The sequence below is a fragment of the Chlorocebus sabaeus genome, chromosome 13, assembly GCF_047675955.1.
Source record: "Chlorocebus sabaeus isolate Y175 chromosome 13, mChlSab1.0.hap1, whole genome shotgun sequence".
NCBI lineage: Eukaryota > Metazoa > Chordata > Mammalia > Primates > Cercopithecidae > Chlorocebus > Chlorocebus sabaeus.
The window spans coordinates 4,417,406-4,437,566 of record NC_132916.1 but is presented as its reverse complement, the minus strand read 5'-3'; the positions used below and the strand labels follow the sequence as shown (position 1 = coordinate 4,437,566).

The 20,161-nt window shown below is 48.1% G+C and overlaps 1 protein-coding gene across 1 annotated transcript; it reads right to left on the bottom strand.

Moving 5' to 3' along the window:
- Window positions 1–13,229: 13,229 nt before the first annotated feature.
- On the bottom strand, window positions 13,230–19,401 carry PRR18 (proline rich 18). The gene has a single exon (XM_038001196.2). It carries the CDS (start codon window positions 16,231–16,233, stop codon window positions 15,349–15,351), a length of 885 nt encoding a protein of 294 aa, XP_037857124.2. The 5' UTR covers window positions 16,234–19,401; the 3' UTR covers window positions 13,230–15,348.
- Window positions 19,402–20,161: the final 760 nt, after the last annotated feature.

The following is a 20,161-nucleotide window of genomic DNA, read 5'->3' as shown; positions in this document are numbered from 1 at the left end:
CAGCAATGCCTTCCACAGGCAGAAGCCAAGGGCCAGGCACAGAGGTGGTTAATTCTCTAAAACAAAAGCACAAACAGGGATAGCATCAGCTGCTGCAGAAGTAGCTGGAGAGGACACCAGCTGAAAGAGGAGGGCACAGCTGCCTCGTGGGCCCCGGCCTTGGCCATGTGCAGGGGAGCCCTGGCCTCGACAGTCCCACTCCACTACCACCTTTTCTTTGTAATTTCCAAGACCGGCAGCATTTTAAAGCATGAGTTAAATATAGGTAAATGTATGAGTCAATGAGTTCACAAGAGCAAAAAGGGCCAAACAAGGATTTCAAATCGTAATGGAAGGAAAACAGTGAATAACTGATTCCTCTACTCTCTCAAAGCAATGGAACATTTAGCAAAGAGCTAAGCCTAGCTGTCTCATTCTGAGAGTTACACACCAATTACATTCTGAACCACATCCATGTTCAAATCTGAATTGATCTCTAATTCCAAGCACATAATGCATGAAGTACTTTTGTTTAAATCTTATTTCTTTGTTAGCTTAAAGAAACCCATACAAGGGAAGGTAATTGAAAATTAATCATGTCTGCTGAGATTACAATGATCACAAGTAGTTTGCCCATTTCACTTTCTCCTAAATGGTCTTTTATTTTTTCGATTTCACTATTGGATAGTCATGAGTTTTTTGTTTTGTTTTGTTTTTTAGATGGAGTCTTGTTCTGTTGCCCAGGCTGGAGTGAGGTGGTACAATCTTGGCTCACTGCAACCTCCTCCTCCTGTGTTCAAGCAATTCTCCTGCCTCAGTCTCCAGTGTAGCTGGGACTACAGGCGTGGGTCACCACACCTGGGTAAGTTTTGTGTTTTTAGTAGAGACATGGTTTCACCAGGTTGGCCAGGCTGATCTCGAACTCCTGACCTCAAGTGATCCACCCCACCCACTTTGGCCTCCCAAAGTGCCAGGATTACAGGCAGGAGCCACCATGCCCGGCCATGAAATCTTTTTTAAAGGACATCAGTGATCTAGTATTTTTTTTTAATTGCAAATTGTAAAATAAAATTTGTATTTGATTATAAGTCTTTGTAAGATAGGAAATGTTTTGAGAATAGAAAAACCAAATGAATAATATCCTACAGTCAGTCAAATTATTTGATATATAAATAAAATGGGTTTCGTGAGGCATCTGAGGAGCCTTGCGGAAGCTGTGTGAGAGGCATTTATATTTATCTAATGGTTTCTTCTTGTGCGTTCCTCTTCATGGCAGATTGGGGCTGGAGAGCAGCACAGGTATGGACCTTGTCGGAGGTTCATTTTTTGTTGTGGCTTTTGTTATTTTTAAGACATTATTTGACCAAGAAGCATCAATTCTGAATCAGGGCGATGACTTTTCTCACTTTGGATTTATTGTGCCCTTATTTATTTAAGATGAGCTGAAAGAGGCTACCAGCAGAGGACACCCAAGAAGTCCTTACAACTGGTAGAGGAAGCGAGGAGAAGACAAAAAGGGGAAAATGCCCACCCACCCCACACTGCTAAATCTGTGAGATGACTGTTTTTTTTCCAAAATGAAATTAAAATTGACGTGGGAGAAGAATCTTAGTGAACCAGAATGTTTCTAAGAAATTCGGACTCAGTGGCTACTGTGAATACGTAGCTCAGGTATCCCTGACCGAACGGTGTTTCCTGGTGCAGCGGGGCTGGCAGGGGCAATGTGGGAGGTGGAGTCTTCCTCACTGCAAGAGGGAATGGAAGAAGACACACGCCTGCAATTGCTGGGAAAACCAAACCCCAACTGGTTGCTCTGACAGCCTGCTGTCCTGACAGTCTGTCCTCAGGAACAGCGGACAAGTCCTCCCGGGGTGGGAGCTTGACAGCCAACAGCCACAATTGCCTGAGCCACTGTGCCAGTGATAGGCAGGCAGACCCCTTTGAGGCACTACTAAAGTCTTTTTGTGGCCAAATAGGCAAGTCTTTTTTCTAATATCATATATATACACATACATATATATGTATGTATGTGTGTGTGTGTGTATATATATATGTATGTATGTATTTGAGACAGGGTCTTGTTCTGTCTCCTGGGCTGGAGTGCAGTGGTGTGATCAGGCTCACTACAGCCTCAACTTCCTGAATTCAAGCAATCCTCCCACCTCAGCACCCCACATAGCTGGGACTGCAGGTGTACAGCACACCCAGCTAATTAAGTTTTTTTTGTAGAGATAGGGATTTGCTATGTTGCCTAGGCTGGTCTCAAACTCCTGGACTCAAGCAGTCCTCCCAGCTTGGCCTCCCAAAGTGCTGGGATTATAGGCATGAGTCTTTGTGTCCAGCCAAAACTAAAAGTTTTTTAAAAAAACATAATTGTATTAGTCCTCAGATTTTTAAAATTGCAAATGCATAGAACAGAATCATAACAATTGAGGAAAATAGTAAATCGAAGGCTGAAAGAAAAATGTCAGAAGAATCCACTTCAGGTTGACTTGGCCATCTTAGTAAATGACAGAGCTGGAGCACCGTCATCTTGGACAAACACTGCCACTTTAAGTTCTAGCTCCCTTTCTAGCCTCATGCATTTCAACGAAACCACTTCTCTTCTAACAACAAGCAGTCGGAAAGAGCAGACAGTAAAATACAGATAAGACAGCTCAGGCACAGAGGCAGGTGGGGGAAAGTCTCTTGGGTAACTCCCAAACTTCACCCTCACAGAGTGGGCCCCAGTAAAACAGTGGGCCTGAATAAGAACATTCTTTTCTCTTCACGTGCACTAAGATAGGGAAGCTAAAAGCAGAACTCGGGGGTGGGGTCGGGGGAGGTGTACGCCTGCAGCCACAGAAAGACATATGGGAACAGACACACAACTCTCCCTCCCGGATAAGCACAACAAAAAGACACAGAAGCAGTCCAAGCCTCTAATAAACTTTCCCTCCCTGAATCCTTAAAAACCCATAGTCTGTAAGAGAAAGTACCTCTGACCTCACTTGGCCAGAAGCCCCTCTCAGGTTTATTCTCTAAAATAAACCTGTCTTTGACTGTCAAGCCACTTTTCATGTTTCTTTCCTCTTTCTTTAATTCTTACAGTAAGGAGAACTTTGGAGCATAGGGACTTTTAACTTTGTCTTTATATATTTCTATCCTTGGGCACAATGAGTATGTATAATTTTATAATTTAAAAAATCAGAGAAAGCTTTAAGTGAAAATTGTTCTTTTCTGTGATGCCTGAAGAAGGTCAGTTGCACAAGGTGGAATTTTCCATGCTCTTCTATCAGGTCTGCAGTAGCAGAAGTGTGTGTGTGTGTGTGTGTGTGTGTGTGTGTGTGTGTGTATTGGGGTGGGAGGAACAGCTTAAAGTCAGCTAAATGTGAGACAGCTCTGCGTCCTTCCAACACTACTGGTAAACAAACACATGCCATGTCAACATAGCCTGTTGGAAATGTATAGTTCATAGTCTAACCATATTAAAGAACCAGTCTGCAGGATGAATCCCCTTTAAGCTACATGAAAGCCACCTAGATGTGCACCAGTCTACCATCCCTGGTGCATTACCCAGCTGCCAAGTGTCCTGAGAGGGGGATTTATAATTTGTCCACAATACCAAGTACTTGAAATTTTTTCTCTCTCAATTTCCTGAACAAATCAACAACACTAACAAGCTGTACATACCAGAGTAGACTAGCAATGCTCTGGAAACAATAGCAGGCTCTTTAGTCCCAGCTGAAGGAACAAGTCTTTCAGTCTCTGCAATCCCATCTGGGTATGTTATTGGTGCCATTACAGTTAAAGAAATCCATGCATTGCAGAACAGTTAAGAATCTGAAACACTGGTCTGTAGAATGAAAGAGTGACTCAGGATGTTTTTATCAACCCAATCAACATGAAGCAATCTAAATACCCAGGGATGTTCATGCCAGCAAGCCCAGCACAGCCCCACCAAACCACACAGGATGCTTCTGTTTATGCATCCCATGAATGTGGTGCAAAAAAGACAAATGGTACTGATTGGAGTCTGTTTCATTAAAAACTGACTCTGAAGGAGTTTCTCATAGAGAATGATCAGAACCATTTTGGGCTTTGGAGAATTTGCTTGGCCCTGGAGGAGGGGCTGGCTTGAGAGAGAGGGAAGTGAGCAGGGGGCCCTCCGGCATTTTGCAAAGCCCAGGGTAAGTGGGTTTCCCTCTCTTCCTCCCGCTCACCAGTTCTCTCCTTCCTCTTCCTCCAGGGCTGGCAGGGCAGAGGTGACACCAGTGGGTGTCAGCTGACCCTGTTCTTTCCATGCCCAAGTCTTCCCTCGTTCTGGGTGCCCTGCCCACCCCTCTCCCACCTCTTCAAACACTTCATGCCCTCCATTCTCCTCGTTAAAAAATCCCAGTAGCTTACTATGGAGCAAATGAGCCATCTCCAGTTGCCTTGCCATGCTCACCCTAATGGTACTGACTGTGTTTTACAGCAAAAGTAAAATCTTCAGCCAATATCACTAAGTACGTACACATGGGGTTCAGTGCTTGGGGAGGCTACAGAAAATCGAGACATCAGGCGATTCCAGCCAGCGAATTCCCAGGCCTCCAGTACCACTGGAAACAAGCTCCCCTGGGTTCAGAAATCACAGGACCATTTCTTAGTCAGAGATCTTCGTGTAATTAGAACTTGCTCTGTCCCTTCATTTCCCAGCTCCTCATATATCATCCTAACCAGATCTATTTTCAAACAAAGGTAAGTATAACCTAAAAAGTACACACAGCAAAATATCATTGGTGTGATCACAATATTCTCCCGTGCTCCCGGCATGAGGCGCTACATTGAAAATATTGAGAACGCATTTTTTTTTAATTCTGGTAAATATTTTCTTGTGGACGTGTGAGTTTCTTCTGGAAGTTGCTGGGCTGCAAGCCCAGATATGTATCCCTAGAAAAGATGCCCATAACTTTTTATCTCCACAAAGTATATGCCTGCTATTGAGAGTAGGGAGATAAAGTCATCTCTGTAGCGTGGCTTTGACTATAGCCCTGGCTGACCCCTGAATCCAGTTGGCCTGAGAGCATCACGATTTGTAACAAATATGAAACTATGTGAGCTCATCTATTCTTCAGTTTTCTTTAATTGACACTTCCACTCCTCTCGATGCCTCTCCGCAGACCCTGGGATGACACAGAAGCGGGCGCTCATTGTCCTTTAAGTGGATGAACGAGGCCCTTTGTTCGAAGTCTCTGTCTCCTCTGTGCTGCCTGTGCTCTTTTTCTGCAGCATGACGACACTGCAGATGAGGAGAGCCACAATGGGCAGCGAGTGTCTCGGAACTCTGTGGCTCCATTGTCTCCGCGGTGCTGGGCTACAGTCAAGCCACGCTCACCCTTGCAGGACTGCACCAAGGGACAAGATGTGACAGTGACAGAGGATGGCCAAGACCATCTTATTGAGTGCCAGGCACAGGCCTCGGCACCTGCTGTGCTCTGTCTGGGGAAGCAGGCACAGAGAAGAAGTGGGCACAGAGATGAAGCGGCCCCATGGCAGTCCCTCCCCAAGAAAGGGGTGGACCTGGGGCCGGAGCCAGCACAGGGGACGCATGGCCCCCGTCGGAGCCGTCTGGTGCCCCTCAGCGCCTGTCCTCCTTCTCGTTTTCCCAGATAGCTGGTTTCGTATAAGTGTTTTTGTTTGTTTTTTATTTGTTTCTTTGCTTGTTTTGAGATGGAGTTTTGCTTTCGTTGCCCAGGTTGGAGTGCAATGGCACGATCTCGGGTCACTGCAACCTCTGCCTCCCGTGTTCAAGCGATTCTCCTGCCTCAGCATCCTGAGTAGCTGGAATTACAGGCGTGCACTGCCACCCCACCCGGCTAGTTTTGTATTTTTAGTAGGACAGGGTTTTACCATATTGGCCAGGCTGGTCTCAAACTCCCAACCTCAGGTGATCAGCCCGCCTCGGCCTCCCAAAGTGCTGGGATTACAGGCATGAGCCACTGTGCCTGGCTCGTATAAGTGTTTTTTAAACAACTTCCTGGAGTAAAGATTTCCTACTTTCATGATACTAACTCAGGAACCCCACGCCGACCCCTCCATTGTGAGATATAGTAAGGAAACAGGCCGCTTTCTCTAATCCCCGGACAGTCTTAACTCGAATGTGGCCTCTCGACCGTGAAGTTACAGTGGCAAGTACATGTCGGGAGGTTGTCCAAAGTACATTTGCAGGGATGTTTCCCTCCCTGCTTCAACAGAAGCACATCCCTGTGGGGTGAGGTACAGCGAGGAGCACACCCAGTCCAGCTCTCTCCGCTGACCCCAGGCCCTGAGGCAGGCACTGCCCAGAAGGGAGCTATGTCTGCCTTAAACTGGCTGTGAGTTAGTTGTTGCCACTCCTACCTGAGTGATGAGGGACCCCTCCCAAAGAGTTTCCCCGCCTTTATCTACAAGATTGACCAAGCAGTAGCGTCCAGTCAGTGATGAATGTGAGACCTCGAAAATTAAGGTAAGTCTTCTTATCGATGTTACTAGAAGGTGGGAAAGGCTATGGGGAGCTGATCTCTGGCACAGATCTACAGGGGCGGAGAGGTGAGCTAAAGTCCAGTGCTTGCTCAGAAAGGGCAGTGGGTGTCGGTGGGGCACTGGGGCTCTCACGCTCCAGGGACCAGGCATCCCCCGCTCCATGAATGCTGTGGCCATGCAAATTAGGCTCTTGTTTGCAAAAGGGAAAGATTTTTTCCAAAACATTTGAGATGATGTGTGCTGGGGGAGTTCTACGTATCTATTATTTTGATGAAGGAAATAAAAGCAAAATCCTCCTTGCCTCCACTCCTACAAAGAATATCATAAATCACAGAATTTCAGCCTCAGTCATGTGTATATGGGCTGTTTTTAATTATGGCAAAGAAGGTATTGACCACAGAAAAAATCTTTCTAAAATCACAGTGGGAAATGAGGTTGAGTTCTCCCTCTGCATGATGCTGAGGGCAGTGGGACGGAGGGGCTGCAGCCTGGGCCTCTTTCTGTTCATGGTGTGTCTGTGGATCCTTTTCACATCTGTAGGATCTGTAGTTATATCCCTTCTTTCATTCCTGGTCTTGATAATTTTTTTTTCCTTCATCAATCTTGCTAAGGGTTGCTTAATCTAATTTTTTTTCAAAGAACCAACTTTGGACCTTGTTTATCTTCCCTATTGTCCTATTTTGCTGATTTCTGCCATGGTCATTTTTCATCAGAGGTTTTAAATCTGTGGTCCATGGAACCCTCAAGGGTCCTAAATCCACTTCCTGGGAGGCTCCTGGATGTGGCACTGGTGTAAGTCCTACCTGGTGTCCCACTTGGCCCCACAGCACTGGGACAGGCCCTTTGCATACTGGTTAAGAACTTGAACTCAGGCCTACCTGGGCATGAGCTCAGCTGTAAAACTAAAGTAAATAGGTGTGAGGTGAATGTGCCAGTTGCTTTACCCTCAGAGACTCATTTTCTTTTTTTTTCTTTTTTTTTTTTGTTTTGAGACACGAAGTCTTACTCTTGTCACCCAGGCTGGAGTGCAGTGGCGCTATCTCGGCTCACTGCAACCTCCACCTCTGGGGTTCAAGTGATTCTCCTGACTCAGCCTGCCAAGTAGCTGGGATTACAGGTGCCTGCCACTATGCCCGGATAATTTTTGCATTTTTAGTAGAGACGGGGTTTCACCATGTTGGCCAGGCTGGTCTCAAACTCCTGACCTCAGGCGATCTGCCCGCCTTGGCCTCCCAAAGTGCTGGGATTACAGGTGTGAGCCAACGTGCCCAGCCAGAGACTCATTTTCTACACCTGTAAAGAGAAAGAAGGTTGCTGTGAGGCTCAAGCTTGCCCATGTGTGCCAAGCAGTCAGCACCAGCATCTTGACGTTCTGCCTGTTGCAGGATATGTGAGAAGCCACCTCCAGGACTTACGCAGATGTTATGAATTTTTAATATGATGCATAATGATTAATACAAGCTGATTGATCTATCCATCACCTCAGAAGTTTGACATTTTTGTGATGAGAACGTTTGAGATTTTCTCTCTTAGTGATATGGAAATGTATAGTCTGTGGCCTCTTGATTCGGTGGCCTCCACCTAGAAGGAAAAGGAAGATAACTGCTGAGTCAGCTAGAGACATCATATGGTCATGGCTTTAGCAAAAAGAAGAGAAAATTAAGAGCAAAAGAAAAATGCCAAGAAGTGATCAGAAGAAGGAAAAAGAGAGAAGGTGGGAAAAAGAAAAGAAAATTTTTTAAGAAGAGAAAGCAAGACAGAGTGTTTCTCTGTACATGTGCATCATGCAAGAATGCAGACAGACGGCTGGAGCCACAGGGCTGTGGGCCAGCAGGCAGCGGAGAACAGCCCGGCCAGGACTGTGCCCTGCATAGGTTCATTAAGGGACTGTGCCTTAGATTATCTGCCTGGCACCGCAGATTCAGTCAAAAATTTTGAGCAGGCCAGACGAGGTGGCTCAAGCCTATAATCCCCGCACTTTAGGTGGCTGAGGCAGGTGGATTACCTGAGGTCAGGAGTTCAAGACCAGCCTGGCCAACATGGTGAAACCCCGTTTCTACTAAAAATACAAAAATTAGCCAGACGTGGTTGTGGGCACTTGTAATCCCAGCTACTTGGGGGGCTGACGCAGGAGACTCTCTTGAACTCAGGAGGCGGAGGTTGCAGTGAGCCAAGATCGCGCCATTGCACTCCAGCCCGGGTGACAAAGTGGGACTCTGTCTCAAAAACAAAAACAAACAAAATTTCAGAGCAGATACAAAGGCAAAAATAAGAGATTGTAGAGAGCAAATAAACTCTTTGCAATCTTAGGTTACAGACTTCAGACCTGGCTTCAACTTTTCTGACTAGTTGGGCAAGTTCTTTTATCTCCACATTCTTGTAGGTAGAAATAAAAAGGTTGAACTAATTAATTTTTCAAATTTCAATAAAAATTCTTCTATTTTTATGCTTCCAAAAGTTATGTGTGCATGTGCATGCTTGCGTATGTGTGCATGAGTGTGTTTGTGCACGTGTATGTGTACATGCGTGTATTTGTGTGTGTGTGCTGCGTGTGCACCTAAGAGGTGGGAAGAAGCTGAGGATCTTATCTTGCTATCATATTCCATAAGTGGCCTTAAAAAGCAACTGAAACCATAGACCACGTTCTGGGTTGAATCTTGTCCCCAACACCTCCAAATTAATATTAATATATCAAAGCTCTAAATGCACTGTGACTGTATTTGCAGAGTGCCTTTAAGGAGGTAAAGGTTAAATGGGCACATACGTGTGGACTGTGATCCAACAGAACTGGTGTCCCTGTAGGAGAAGGAAGAAATACCAAGGCTCTGTGAGGACACAGTGCCAGAGGCGGCCGTCTGTAAGCCAGGAAAGAGGCCTCACCAGAGACCAGCCTTGCCGGCACCTTGATCTTGAACATCCAGCCTTCAGAACTATAAGAAAATAAATCTGTTTTTTAAGCCACCCAGTGTTGGTATTCTGTTAAGTTGGCCCAAGTAAACAAATACAGATCAATGGCTGTCCTAAAGAACCACTCAACAGGCTGGGCGTGGTGGCTCATGCCTGTAATCCCAGCACTTTGGGAGGCCGAGATGGGCGGATCACGAGGTCAGGAGATCGAGACCATCCTGGCTAACACGGTGAAACCCCGTCTCTACTAAAAATACAAAAATTAGCTGGGCGTGGTGGCGGGCGCCTGTAGTCCCAGCTACTCAAGAGGCTGAGGCAGGAGAATGGCATGAACCTGGGAGGCGGGGCTTGCAGTGAGTGGAGATCGCGCCACTGCACTCCAGCCCAGGGGACAGAGCGAGACTCTGTCTCAAAAAAAAAAAAAAAAAAGAGAACCACTCAATATTGACTGTCCTCAAACCAAAAGGCATTGCTCTTGGCAGACCTGGATACACCTTTGAACAGGCCAACCCATTCGATTACATAGGGAACAGTTCCAGTTAGTTTTGTATCTCAGATACCCTTCATCCTGTAGACGCAGGGTAAATATTTTTGAATGAATAACTGAACCATTCTGGGCCTGCTGGCATACTACGCGGCTCAAAGTGAAATATTCAATAGATACTTGTTATAATTTCCTCATAAAATCAGGTGTTGAGCTCTGTGCACTGTCTGGGGTTGGCTTTTCAGGACACGGCCATGCATCTGCAGTTCTCAGAGTCTGCCCTCCCACTCCGGTGACACGACGGCATCAGGAGTGGCATGTGTGTGTTGTGGAAGCTTGTATATGGGAGGCCCTCATAATTATGCTGACAGAGGTAGATGAGGGAAGACCTAGGACATCAGTCATCAACGGAGAGGACTTGGGATGAATGAGATCTGGGGCAAGGCCCCCAAGAAGTGGAGTGGCCAGCACTCCCAATTCTGTGAGGTGGACGGTGCCTAGGCTGATGACATAGGGTCACTTTAGTTATTTTTGGTCATTGCATCCTACCCTCCCTCCTGTGAAAACACATGGCCAGGAAGGGAGACATAACTACCTAGAAAAGGAGACTGATATTGACAGGGTAGCATTGCAGTGTCTATTCTGAGAGGACATAGTTGGTTAAATCCACCTTCAATAAAATCTGCCTGAAGTATTTCCTGAGCCTGGTCTTGTATTTCTTGCCATATAGCAATGGCTCCCAACCTGGTGGCACATCAGCCCTTTCCCAGATCTATTGAACTAGTAGTATCCTTAGGTCTGAAGTCTGGAAAGTATGTTTCTTAAAACACTTCCTGTCCATTTCAGATGCAGCTAAGCCAGCTCTTATAGCAGGCACTAGGAGCTGACATGGTATGGATGAAACCAGCAGTTTGACTGTTCTGGGGTCTCTGCTTTAAGTTCTGATACAGGAAGTCCTGATAGATAAACCCGCACTGAAGAAGGTTCTTTGGCTTCCCTCAATGCTTTTTTCCCCTTCAATAATTTTTGAGACTAGAAAGAGGTCATGAGCCCAAACATTTAAGGACTGATGTAGAATTGTCTGAGGTTCTAGGGCAGTACTTGCTAAATATTTGAGCAGATCTAAAACTGCTTCCTGAAGATTCCCTACTGTATTTTGCAGGTTTCCATCTATGCCACCTCCATAAGGTGGGATGGTCCAGTTCCAGGAAGGATGTCACTGATGATGGCCCCACTGGCTTTCATCAAGAGCTAACAGTGATGTAAAGAACATTTAGGCATCTTGTGCCGGGCGCAGTGGCTGACGCTTGTAATCCCAGCACTTTGGGAGGCCTAGGTGGGTGAATCACGAGGTCAGGAGATCGAGACCATCCTGGCTAATACGGTGAAACCCCGTCTCTACTAAAAATACAAAAAATTTAGCCAGGCCTGGTGGCAGGCGCCTGTGTAGGCTGAGGCAGGAGAATGGTGTAAACCCGGGAGGCGGAGCTTGCAGTGAGCTGGGATCGCACCACTGCATTCAGCCTGGACGACAGAGTGAGACTCCGTCTGAAAAAATAAAAAAACAACAAGAACATTTAGGCATCTTCGAGAAGCTGCATTTAAGTATACTATCCATTATGTTGTATATAATTCAAATACACACATAATAATTTTCTCCAAAAAGTGTTTCTTGTTATTGGATATTGAGGTTATATGACTCATTACTTTAAACTTTGTCTCTGCTACCAGGTAGCTCAGAGCTAAATTTTGTGCTCGTAACATAATAATTAAGTGTGAGATAAGAAGGCAAAACACAATAGACATTGTAATGTTTTAATTCCTCAGGAAAATAAAAGTGTAGGTGTGCATTAAATGGTTAAAGATAAAAATCTCAGAATGCTGTAACCAGGGAGGGTTTCCAATGTGCACATGAGTGACAGAGAAGGATGTTTTTTGAGTAAAGACTTTTTTGAAATAGTAAAAATTACAGTTAACCTTGAGCTGGGGGAACGCTTTGCATATTGCCTCACAATCCTCACCAGGGTCACCTATGTTCAACTATCCCCACAGACAGAAGATGAAACAGACATGGAAGTTTAATGAAACACATGGATAAATGACAGCATCAGTGTGGGAACTTCAGCCTCCAGGGCACCAAAACCCACCTTGAACCATGGTGCGGTTCTCCCGCACAATGCTGAGGGGTGCTCCATCTCCAAGCCAGGCCATGGGGCCACCACTACAGCTGTGTCCTTATCCAGACAGCATCTGGACAGAGGCCATGCTGGGGAACCACATCAATCCAGGTTTCCCGCAGGTCACAAAGGCCTGCATGTGCATTTCTGTTGATGCAAAAGTGTCCTTGCTTACTACAGAGACTATTATTTTCAGACTTTCTTTGAATGATATACAATGGTTGGTTGAAATGACCATGCTGAAAAGCAAAGATCCCACAGATCACCCACCCTAATCTGAATTGCGTAATTTCCAGGGAAACCCCAAAATTAATGGTTCTGAAAACTTGGCATTCACTTTTCTAGAAATAAGGCAGATCAACATAAAAACCTATCTTAAAGCGCCAGCGATTCTCTAAATAGATGGAATTAAGTCACATACATGCTCAGCTTTTGCAATTGGCAATACTTTTACTTACATAGTGGCACCCAATTTACTCTCCTGGGGTGGAAGTCCCCCTCAGTCCCTGCTATGAGCCAGCACAGTTATGGGAGAATTTGATAGTAATATAATAGTTATCTAATAGTCTAGCCATTATTCAAATTGACCCTTTAATTTCCGATTGGTATGGCCTCCCAGTTTGAAATTACTGTAGGCAAAAGAAAAAAATATTTTAGTGAGTGTATACAGGAGGAGTCCCTAACCTGGGACCCATGAGCTTCCTAAAATATATGCAAATTATATGCAATGTTTTGTTGCTATGTGGTACATGGTTTTAGGAGTCTTTCTGGAATATAGTTTTCATGGAGATTTGTGGCCCCATGAAAGGTCAAGTGTCATTGCCAAATAAACTTTTTTTTGTTTGTTTGAGACGGAGTCTCGCTCTGTCGCCCAGGCTGGAGTGCAGTGGCCGGATCTCAGCTCACTGCAAGCTCCGCCTCCCGCGTTTACGCCATTCTCCCGCCTCAGCCTCCCGAGTAGCTGGGACTACAGGCGCCCGTCACCTCGCCCGGCTAGGTTTTTGTATTTTTTTTAGTAGAGACGGGGTTTCACCGTGTTAGCCAGGATGGTCTCAATCTCCTGACCTCGTGATCCACCCGCCTCAGCCTCCCAAAGTGCTGGGATTACAGGCTTGAGCCACCGCGCCCGGCGCCAAATAACCTTACAGTATTTGACTATCTTAAAAATCCTGGTAGTGATGCTTAAAAATTCTAGTAGTGATTAAAACCATCAAACCTTTGTCAACTCCTGGAAATCACAGAAACTTAGGTTGCACGCCACTCTGAAGAAACCATGTCATGTGAATTGTCAATCCCTCAGTGGTCTCTTCCTGACCAGTTTTCAGTGTCCTCCTCAAAAAGAAGCACAAGTCACTGAATTTCTCTTTTATTTAAGCATTAAGAAATTGGAGCATAGCAACTTAGAAAACTTTCTCAAAATGTCCTTCACAGCAGTGAAAAGATATCGTGTGTCACGTGTCAAACCTTTTTTTCTGTTTGTTTTTTTATTGAGGCTCATTGACCAGAGAAACATAAATGTTCCACTCATCTGCTTTTAAAGTAGAGAACAAGGCCTACAAACTCGATTTAATAAATGCAAATTACGAAAAAATGTGCTTAGTGTTGTATTGTGGCCAGTTAAGAACAGGAGATGCTGGGACGGAGCCTGGAGAAAGAGCGGGAGAAGAAAGGAAATCAAAATGAAGCAGCTGACAGGGACGTCAGGGATACACAGGTGCAGGGACAGGCACACGGCAGCAGAAGCTCAGCTTGGAAGACAGAGGCTGCAGAAAGTTGGTCCCTCTAGGATGCCACCAGGGAAAAGTCTTCAAAACGTTGTTGTTACTGTGGCCAAGGGCAGAAGTCTAGGCATTTTAATTATTGGTATTTGCACTAAGTGCAAGATGAGACCAAGTCGAGCCGCTCCTGCCTTCGGCTTGGAGTCAGTGCACTCTTGCCCCACCCTCTCCGCTCCAGACTGTGTGCCCTGCCCAGGATGGAGCACTCAGAGACCATCTGGGTGGGGGTGGAACAACAGCAGCAGCATCTCTTCAGCAAGCATTGCTAGTTTTGCCCCTCTAGTATTAATACATTCATTTCACGTAAAAGAAAACTTATCTCCAGATTCAAAGAAGTTATTCAATGGGTAGGTTTGTTTTTGTTTTTGTTTTTGCAACTTATCTGGCAGCTGACCTAGCTCCCAATGAATTAAATGCTTCACATCTAACTAAATGTGTGCCTAGAATGAGAAAGGGGGGGGAGGGGGATGGGGGTGGAGAGAGAGAGAGATTAGAGCAAAGACCTCCACGAGAAAAACACAAAATCTGTTTTTAAAAATGTAAGCCTTCAATTTAAAATACAATTAGGACTCGATACATTTAAAGTCTATCAAGATAAACATTAAACCAGTTATTGGCTTTTACAAAGTAAGTCAAAACTTGAGGTAATACATTACTCTTCTATAACCAGCCTTATCTGATTATAACATTTTATTTCCTTCTCATCCTTCGAGTTAGATATTCTCAGATACATGGAAGAAATATGTAGAAATCAGCCTCCAGTTAGCGGGGGAAAGGGTATGGTTACGAAACAGCAGAGGAGCTTTACTCTCTATTCAAATAATACACCGAAAAAATGTAATCAGCCAAGCGGTTTCCATGGAAGCACTCATTGACCGGGGTTCACCAGCGCCTGGCGATGCCTACCCTTCCGCTTTGGCGACTGGAAACTCGTTTAACTGAGTTTCAGGGATTTCTAATACCCTCAACATTTTTCTGACTTGGGAGAAAACAAAATCACAAATGTAGCACCGGGTCCCAGCTCTGCAGGAGGCCACCGTCGCGGCCACCTACCCTGGGCCATCGCCCACCGCACTGTCCAGGGTGCCCGGCAACGGCTGAGGGTGACACCGCAGGGGGTGCAGATGTAGCCCTGGGGAAGGCCCGCCTCCAGGCAGAGGGTCTCTGGGACCTAGACGAACCCTGGGACTGGGGGCGCCGAGAGGCATTTTCTCAGTTGCTTAATTCCCCACGAACTGCATGGACACTCGGGGACGCCAAAAGGAGGCCAGAGTGGGGCAGAGGTGAGCGACTGGGATAGATACCACCAGTGTGACCGAGAAAGGCCCGGGCTGCCTGCTGGTGAGGGCAGGAGGGGGGCCGTGGCCGTCGGGCGAGTCTGGCTGCACCCCACGCGGGCCAGCTTGCTCACGGGTGTCCCGGAAGTGGGCGCTGGCGGCCAGAGGAACCTGTGGTCTCCCCCGAGGGTCCCCAGGCGGAGTGGCGCGTGCAGGAGGTGATGTGGGATCAGGTCTGGCCTGTCCCCGCAGGACAGCTGGGCTCACAGCGTGCTCAGGTGCCGCCGTGAGTCCAGGGCCCCAGACCGGCCCCGCGCGGCAGCCGCCGACTCCACGCCGCGCAGCCACTCCGTGCACTTGCGCACCAGGCCCTCGTCCACCGCCTCGGGCTCCTCCTCGTACTCCACGTCGTCGTACCTGTGCCGCTCGTTGAGCAGCGACACCTTGAGCATCGGGCGCAGGGCCCCGGACCGCGGGCTGAGCTGGGGAACCTGCAGGCCGCCGGACAGCAGCTGGGCGCGGGGCAGAGGGTCGCGGCGGCCCAGGCCAGCTGCTGGGGATGCGTCGGGGTCGCTGGCGGGGCCGCCCGTCCGCAGGCCCGCGGCCCTGGCCCGGGGACAGGGAGTGAGTAGGCGCCTGGGTTCGGCCGAGGGTGAGGGGAAGGGCCTGCGAGGCCGCGCCAGTAGCTGCTTCTCCAGATGACGCCTCTGGATGACCAGGACGGCCTCGGGGGTGAGGTTCAGGGAGAAGCGCGCAGCGGTGTCGGGACCGGCGCCCGTCCCCGAAGAGGTCCCTGCGGCGGTGGTCCCCGTCCCTGCTGAGGTCGCCGCGTAGGTGGTCCTCGCCGGGCTGTGGCCGGAGCCGGCTGGCCGGGGCGGGGCGCACGTGGCTGGGGCCAGCGAGCGGCAGGGCGAGGCCTGGGGGGAGACGCCCGGAGGGGCCGGCAGCTGCGTCCTGTCCCGGCCGGGGCCGCGCCGGGCCGGCGGCCTCTTGAGCGTGGCGGAGGGCCAGGAGCTGGAGAGGAACCCCTCGGGCCTCTGTAGGGGCCTCTTCTTGTCCCCCGCGGCGCAGGGCCTCCGGGGTAAGTGGCGCGCGGCTTGGGCCCCCGGTGCGGGGGCGGTCTGCGGCTGCATGGGAGGGAAGGGCATGGTGCTGCCGAGACGCGGGATCCTCAGCCGCTAGAAGAAGAGGCGGGCGCTCAGCCACTGTGCGCGGAGCGGGTCCCCGCAGTTCGGGCTGCTCCGCCACACCCACCTGCGTCCCGCCGCGGCCTCTCCGGCTTCCTCACATCCCGGCGACCAAACCCGGGGACTCCAAGAGAGGAGCTCCCACCCTCCCCTCCTCCTGGGGCCAGGGGCTCCTCTCTGACTCGGTGCTTCCGGGACTGGACCCTGCGGGAACCGCCTCCCGCCGTCCAACTGTGGGCGAGTCGCGGCGCCCCCGGGTCCCCACGGCTGAGACGCGGGCCGGGCCGGCAGGAGGAGGAGCCCAGCGCGCTCGCTAAGGACGCAGCCCTGCCAGGCCCCGGGCTGTGCCCAGCTGGTGTCACCACCGACTGTTGAATGGGAGCAAAGTGCCAGGACAGCGGAGGGCAGAGCGCGCGCCAGGCATCCCGGGGCTCCCCCAGCTGGCGCTCCGGTGGTGGCCCGAGGTTAATTTAGTCCATCGAAAGCCAGGAGCAGCCCCCTGGGGGAGCCGGCAGCCTTCCGGAGTCATAGGTGGAGGCCCTGCACATTTGAGAGAAAATCCCTTGTAGCCTTCCCCGTGCCTTTGAGACAGCAGGAAGGGCACCGCGAGTAAATACAGCTCTGCTGCCCCACACATCCTGCTTCACAGAGAAAAGCGGGCTGGAGCTGAGAGTGGAGAAAAGACCTTCGGTGAATCTTACATAGTGTTCACAGCCACCCCTTGAGGAGTCACTTTCAAATTCTATTTGAATTTAATTCTATCAGTATCTATGAACAGGCAAAATAGTTCAGTTTCAGCTATATAATGCTGATTACATAGCAAGTATTAGATATTAAGTCCCTTTAATGATTCCTGTGAGCAAAGCAATATATTTATCACTGTAGCAGAGATTCAGAATTAATGAGATAAATCTTCACTGTCAATTTACATTCTGGTTGTAGACACATGAAGACATCCTACGATATTCAAATATTTGTTTAATAAATAATTGAACAATTGCAAAGTGATGGAACAAAAAGTCAACGTTTCATGTGTGCAGTCGCTGCATTACTTCAGGATAATTATCAACTGCTTAGATCTCCACAAAGTACTTCCCATCAGATACGCTTTTCTGATGGAAACCAGGTGTGTGATGGTTATGGCCCCAGGTTAGCTCCAAAGCACATTCAAATGTGAGTAAACACAAATGTGCCCTGTGCCAACAGTCACAGCAGGACAGCATCGCCCTCCCCCCGCTGCCTCAGTCTCCCAGGCAGCAGCAACGCCTCCCCCTGTTGACTGTTGGTGGCCTCAGAGAACTGCACTGTGGATACAGGGGAGAGTCAAGGAAACCTGGTAGGTGGTGGGAAACGCTTCTCACCTGAGCTTGGGTTGGGGTGACAGGTTTGGGCTCCATCATCTCTACCAGCACCTCCCAAACCACCCCAACACAGCTTTGAAACAAACCTCCCAGTTCACAGGCACCTTCCCTCCATCCCTGCCAGCCTGTCTCTGCCCGTGGGCTCAGGCTGTTAATCGGCTTGACAGGTGAGGTCCTAAGATACTGAAAGCTCCCCCACAATGTGTTTTATTCCAGGTTTTAGAATCTCTGGGTGGGTGTGGCCAGAGGCACATCAGTGGCGGCAGAAGGTCCACAGTTCTGTGCCTGGAAAGTGGAGGATTGGAAGGGAGTGTGAGGAAGGAGAGGATGGGGGTGGGGCGAGGGGAGGTATCAGATATCACTTATGGGGGTCACAGCTGGAGAGGCAGGCTATGGAGAAAAATCAGTGGACACTTGGACACTCAGACTTCTGAGTTTGGAGCCCCGTAGTTCAAAAGCGGTGATGGTGCTGGTGGCAATGTGTGAAATTGGTGGGCTCGTGCAGTATTCTCTCCTTCCTGTCTCCTTACTCTTAGGATGCTTCAGAAGGAATGACAGTTTGGGGGTGAGAGTGGGTTAGTGGCCTCATAATGCTTCCAACTTCCACTGCTATCTCCATTCTGCTGGGACACTGGGCGTACAGAAGCGAGGTAACTACACACCTGCCATCACATGGCTCTAAGGGGACGGAGGAGATAAGACTCCACCCCAGGAGTGCAAATCCAAGACCAGATTGCAACTTTTACACTAAAGCTGAGAGGGAAAAAGTATTGGTAGATCAGGATGACTGGATTAAGTGACCCCTCACCCACAAACTAGTAGCGATTTGGGCCTTTTTAAGCCAAGAAAAGTGATAGTTTGTCAGATTAATGCACATGTCTGACCGGACGAGGAACTGGGATTCTCCAAGTCCTCCGAGACAACTCATCCCAGCCCAGAAGCTTGGAGACCTGGAAAGCTGTAAGTTTGTGGGACCCTTAAGAGGCAGAAAAGTACATTCTGAGTGTCCGCTACCTTGTCACCAGGCCAGGTAGGAGGGGCAGTGCCTCTTCCCTGTCTCCCCAGAACCTCCAGAGCAAAGCATGCCGCTATGAGGGGTTCTGAGCTCGGGTTCTCATGAGAGGCTGCAGCCCCAGGAGTGACGGAGGAGTTAGCATTGCCGACGGACTCTCCCCTCTTCAGACTCTGATAAAAGCACCCAAATGACAGCATCACTTGTCCCCTGCCCAGCTACTTCTGCTACTTGAAACCTTCAGCTCCTTATAAATTAGAAGTTAGAAAGATTGGCTTGGGCCTGGAATAGAACGTGTGAAAGCAGCCTCTGTCGCTGGCCCTCACTGGTGCTGTGGCTGTTAAAAGAATCCGTTACAAATACCCTTCGGTTGACACAAGCAGCCGGCAGCAGTTCCCAGCAAGGGAAGCTACGCCAAAGAGATGGCTACGTTTAACTTCAGAACAGTAGGTGTAACTGAAAAGCGATTAAAGAAATATAGTAGCTGGTTGCAGTAGCTCACGCCTGTAATCCCAGCACTTTGGGAGGCCAAGGCAGGTGAACTACCTGAGGTCATGAGTTCGAGACCAGCCTGACCAACATGGTGAAACCCCGTCTCTACTAAAGATACAAAAATTAGCTGGGAGTGGTGGCATGCACTTGAAATATCAGCTACTCGGGAGGCTGAGGCAGGAGAATCATTCAAACCTGGGAGGTGGAGGTTGCAGTGAGCCGAGATTATGCCATTGCACTCCAGCCTGGGTGACAGAGCAAGACTCCATCTAAAAAAAAATAAAAATAGTAAAATTTAGCTTACAGTTTACAAGGGATTTCTCATAGCTTGCCCAGAACACAATAATTATAACTATTCATATATAATATTAAATGGCAAAGCTTGGGTACTAGAATACTGAGATCAGCTAATCTGTCTCAGAACTATATTTTGGGGTTCACCTGAACAAGAGCTGATCTCTAAAATGCATGATTACATCTTATCTTGCATGATTACATCTTATCTAAACTTACTGTCTCAAATAAGTTGGTTGATTTAAAAGGTCAACTAAGCAAAACCAAATACAGTTGACCCTTGAATCCCATGGGTTTGAACTGTGAGGGTCCACTTATAGGAGGATTTTCCTCTGCCTCTGCCACTCCTGAGACAGCAAGACCAACCCCTCCCCTTCCTCCTCCTCAGCCTACTCAAGGTAATGGTGATGAGGATGAAGACCTTCGTGATGATCCACTTCTATACTTAAGAATAGTAAATATATTTTCTCTTATGATTGTCTTAACATTCTCTTCAGCTTACTTTACTGTAAGAATACTGTATAATATATATATATAATACATATAATGTAGAAAATATGTTAACGAACTATGATATTGATAAGACTTCTGGTCAACAGTAGGCTATTAGTAGTTACACTTTGCAGAGTCAAAATTCATACAAGGATTTCTGACCCTAAGGGAGGCTGGCACCCCTAACCCCCACATTGCTCAAGGGTCATATGTATTTAGAATTGTCCATATTTTTGAC

Excerpts from the sequence above, each read along its gene's own strand:
- PRR18 (XM_038001196.2), bottom strand. The coding sequence starts at position 16,233 with ATGCCCTTCCCTCCCATGCAGCCGCAGACCGCCCCCGCACCGGGGGCC.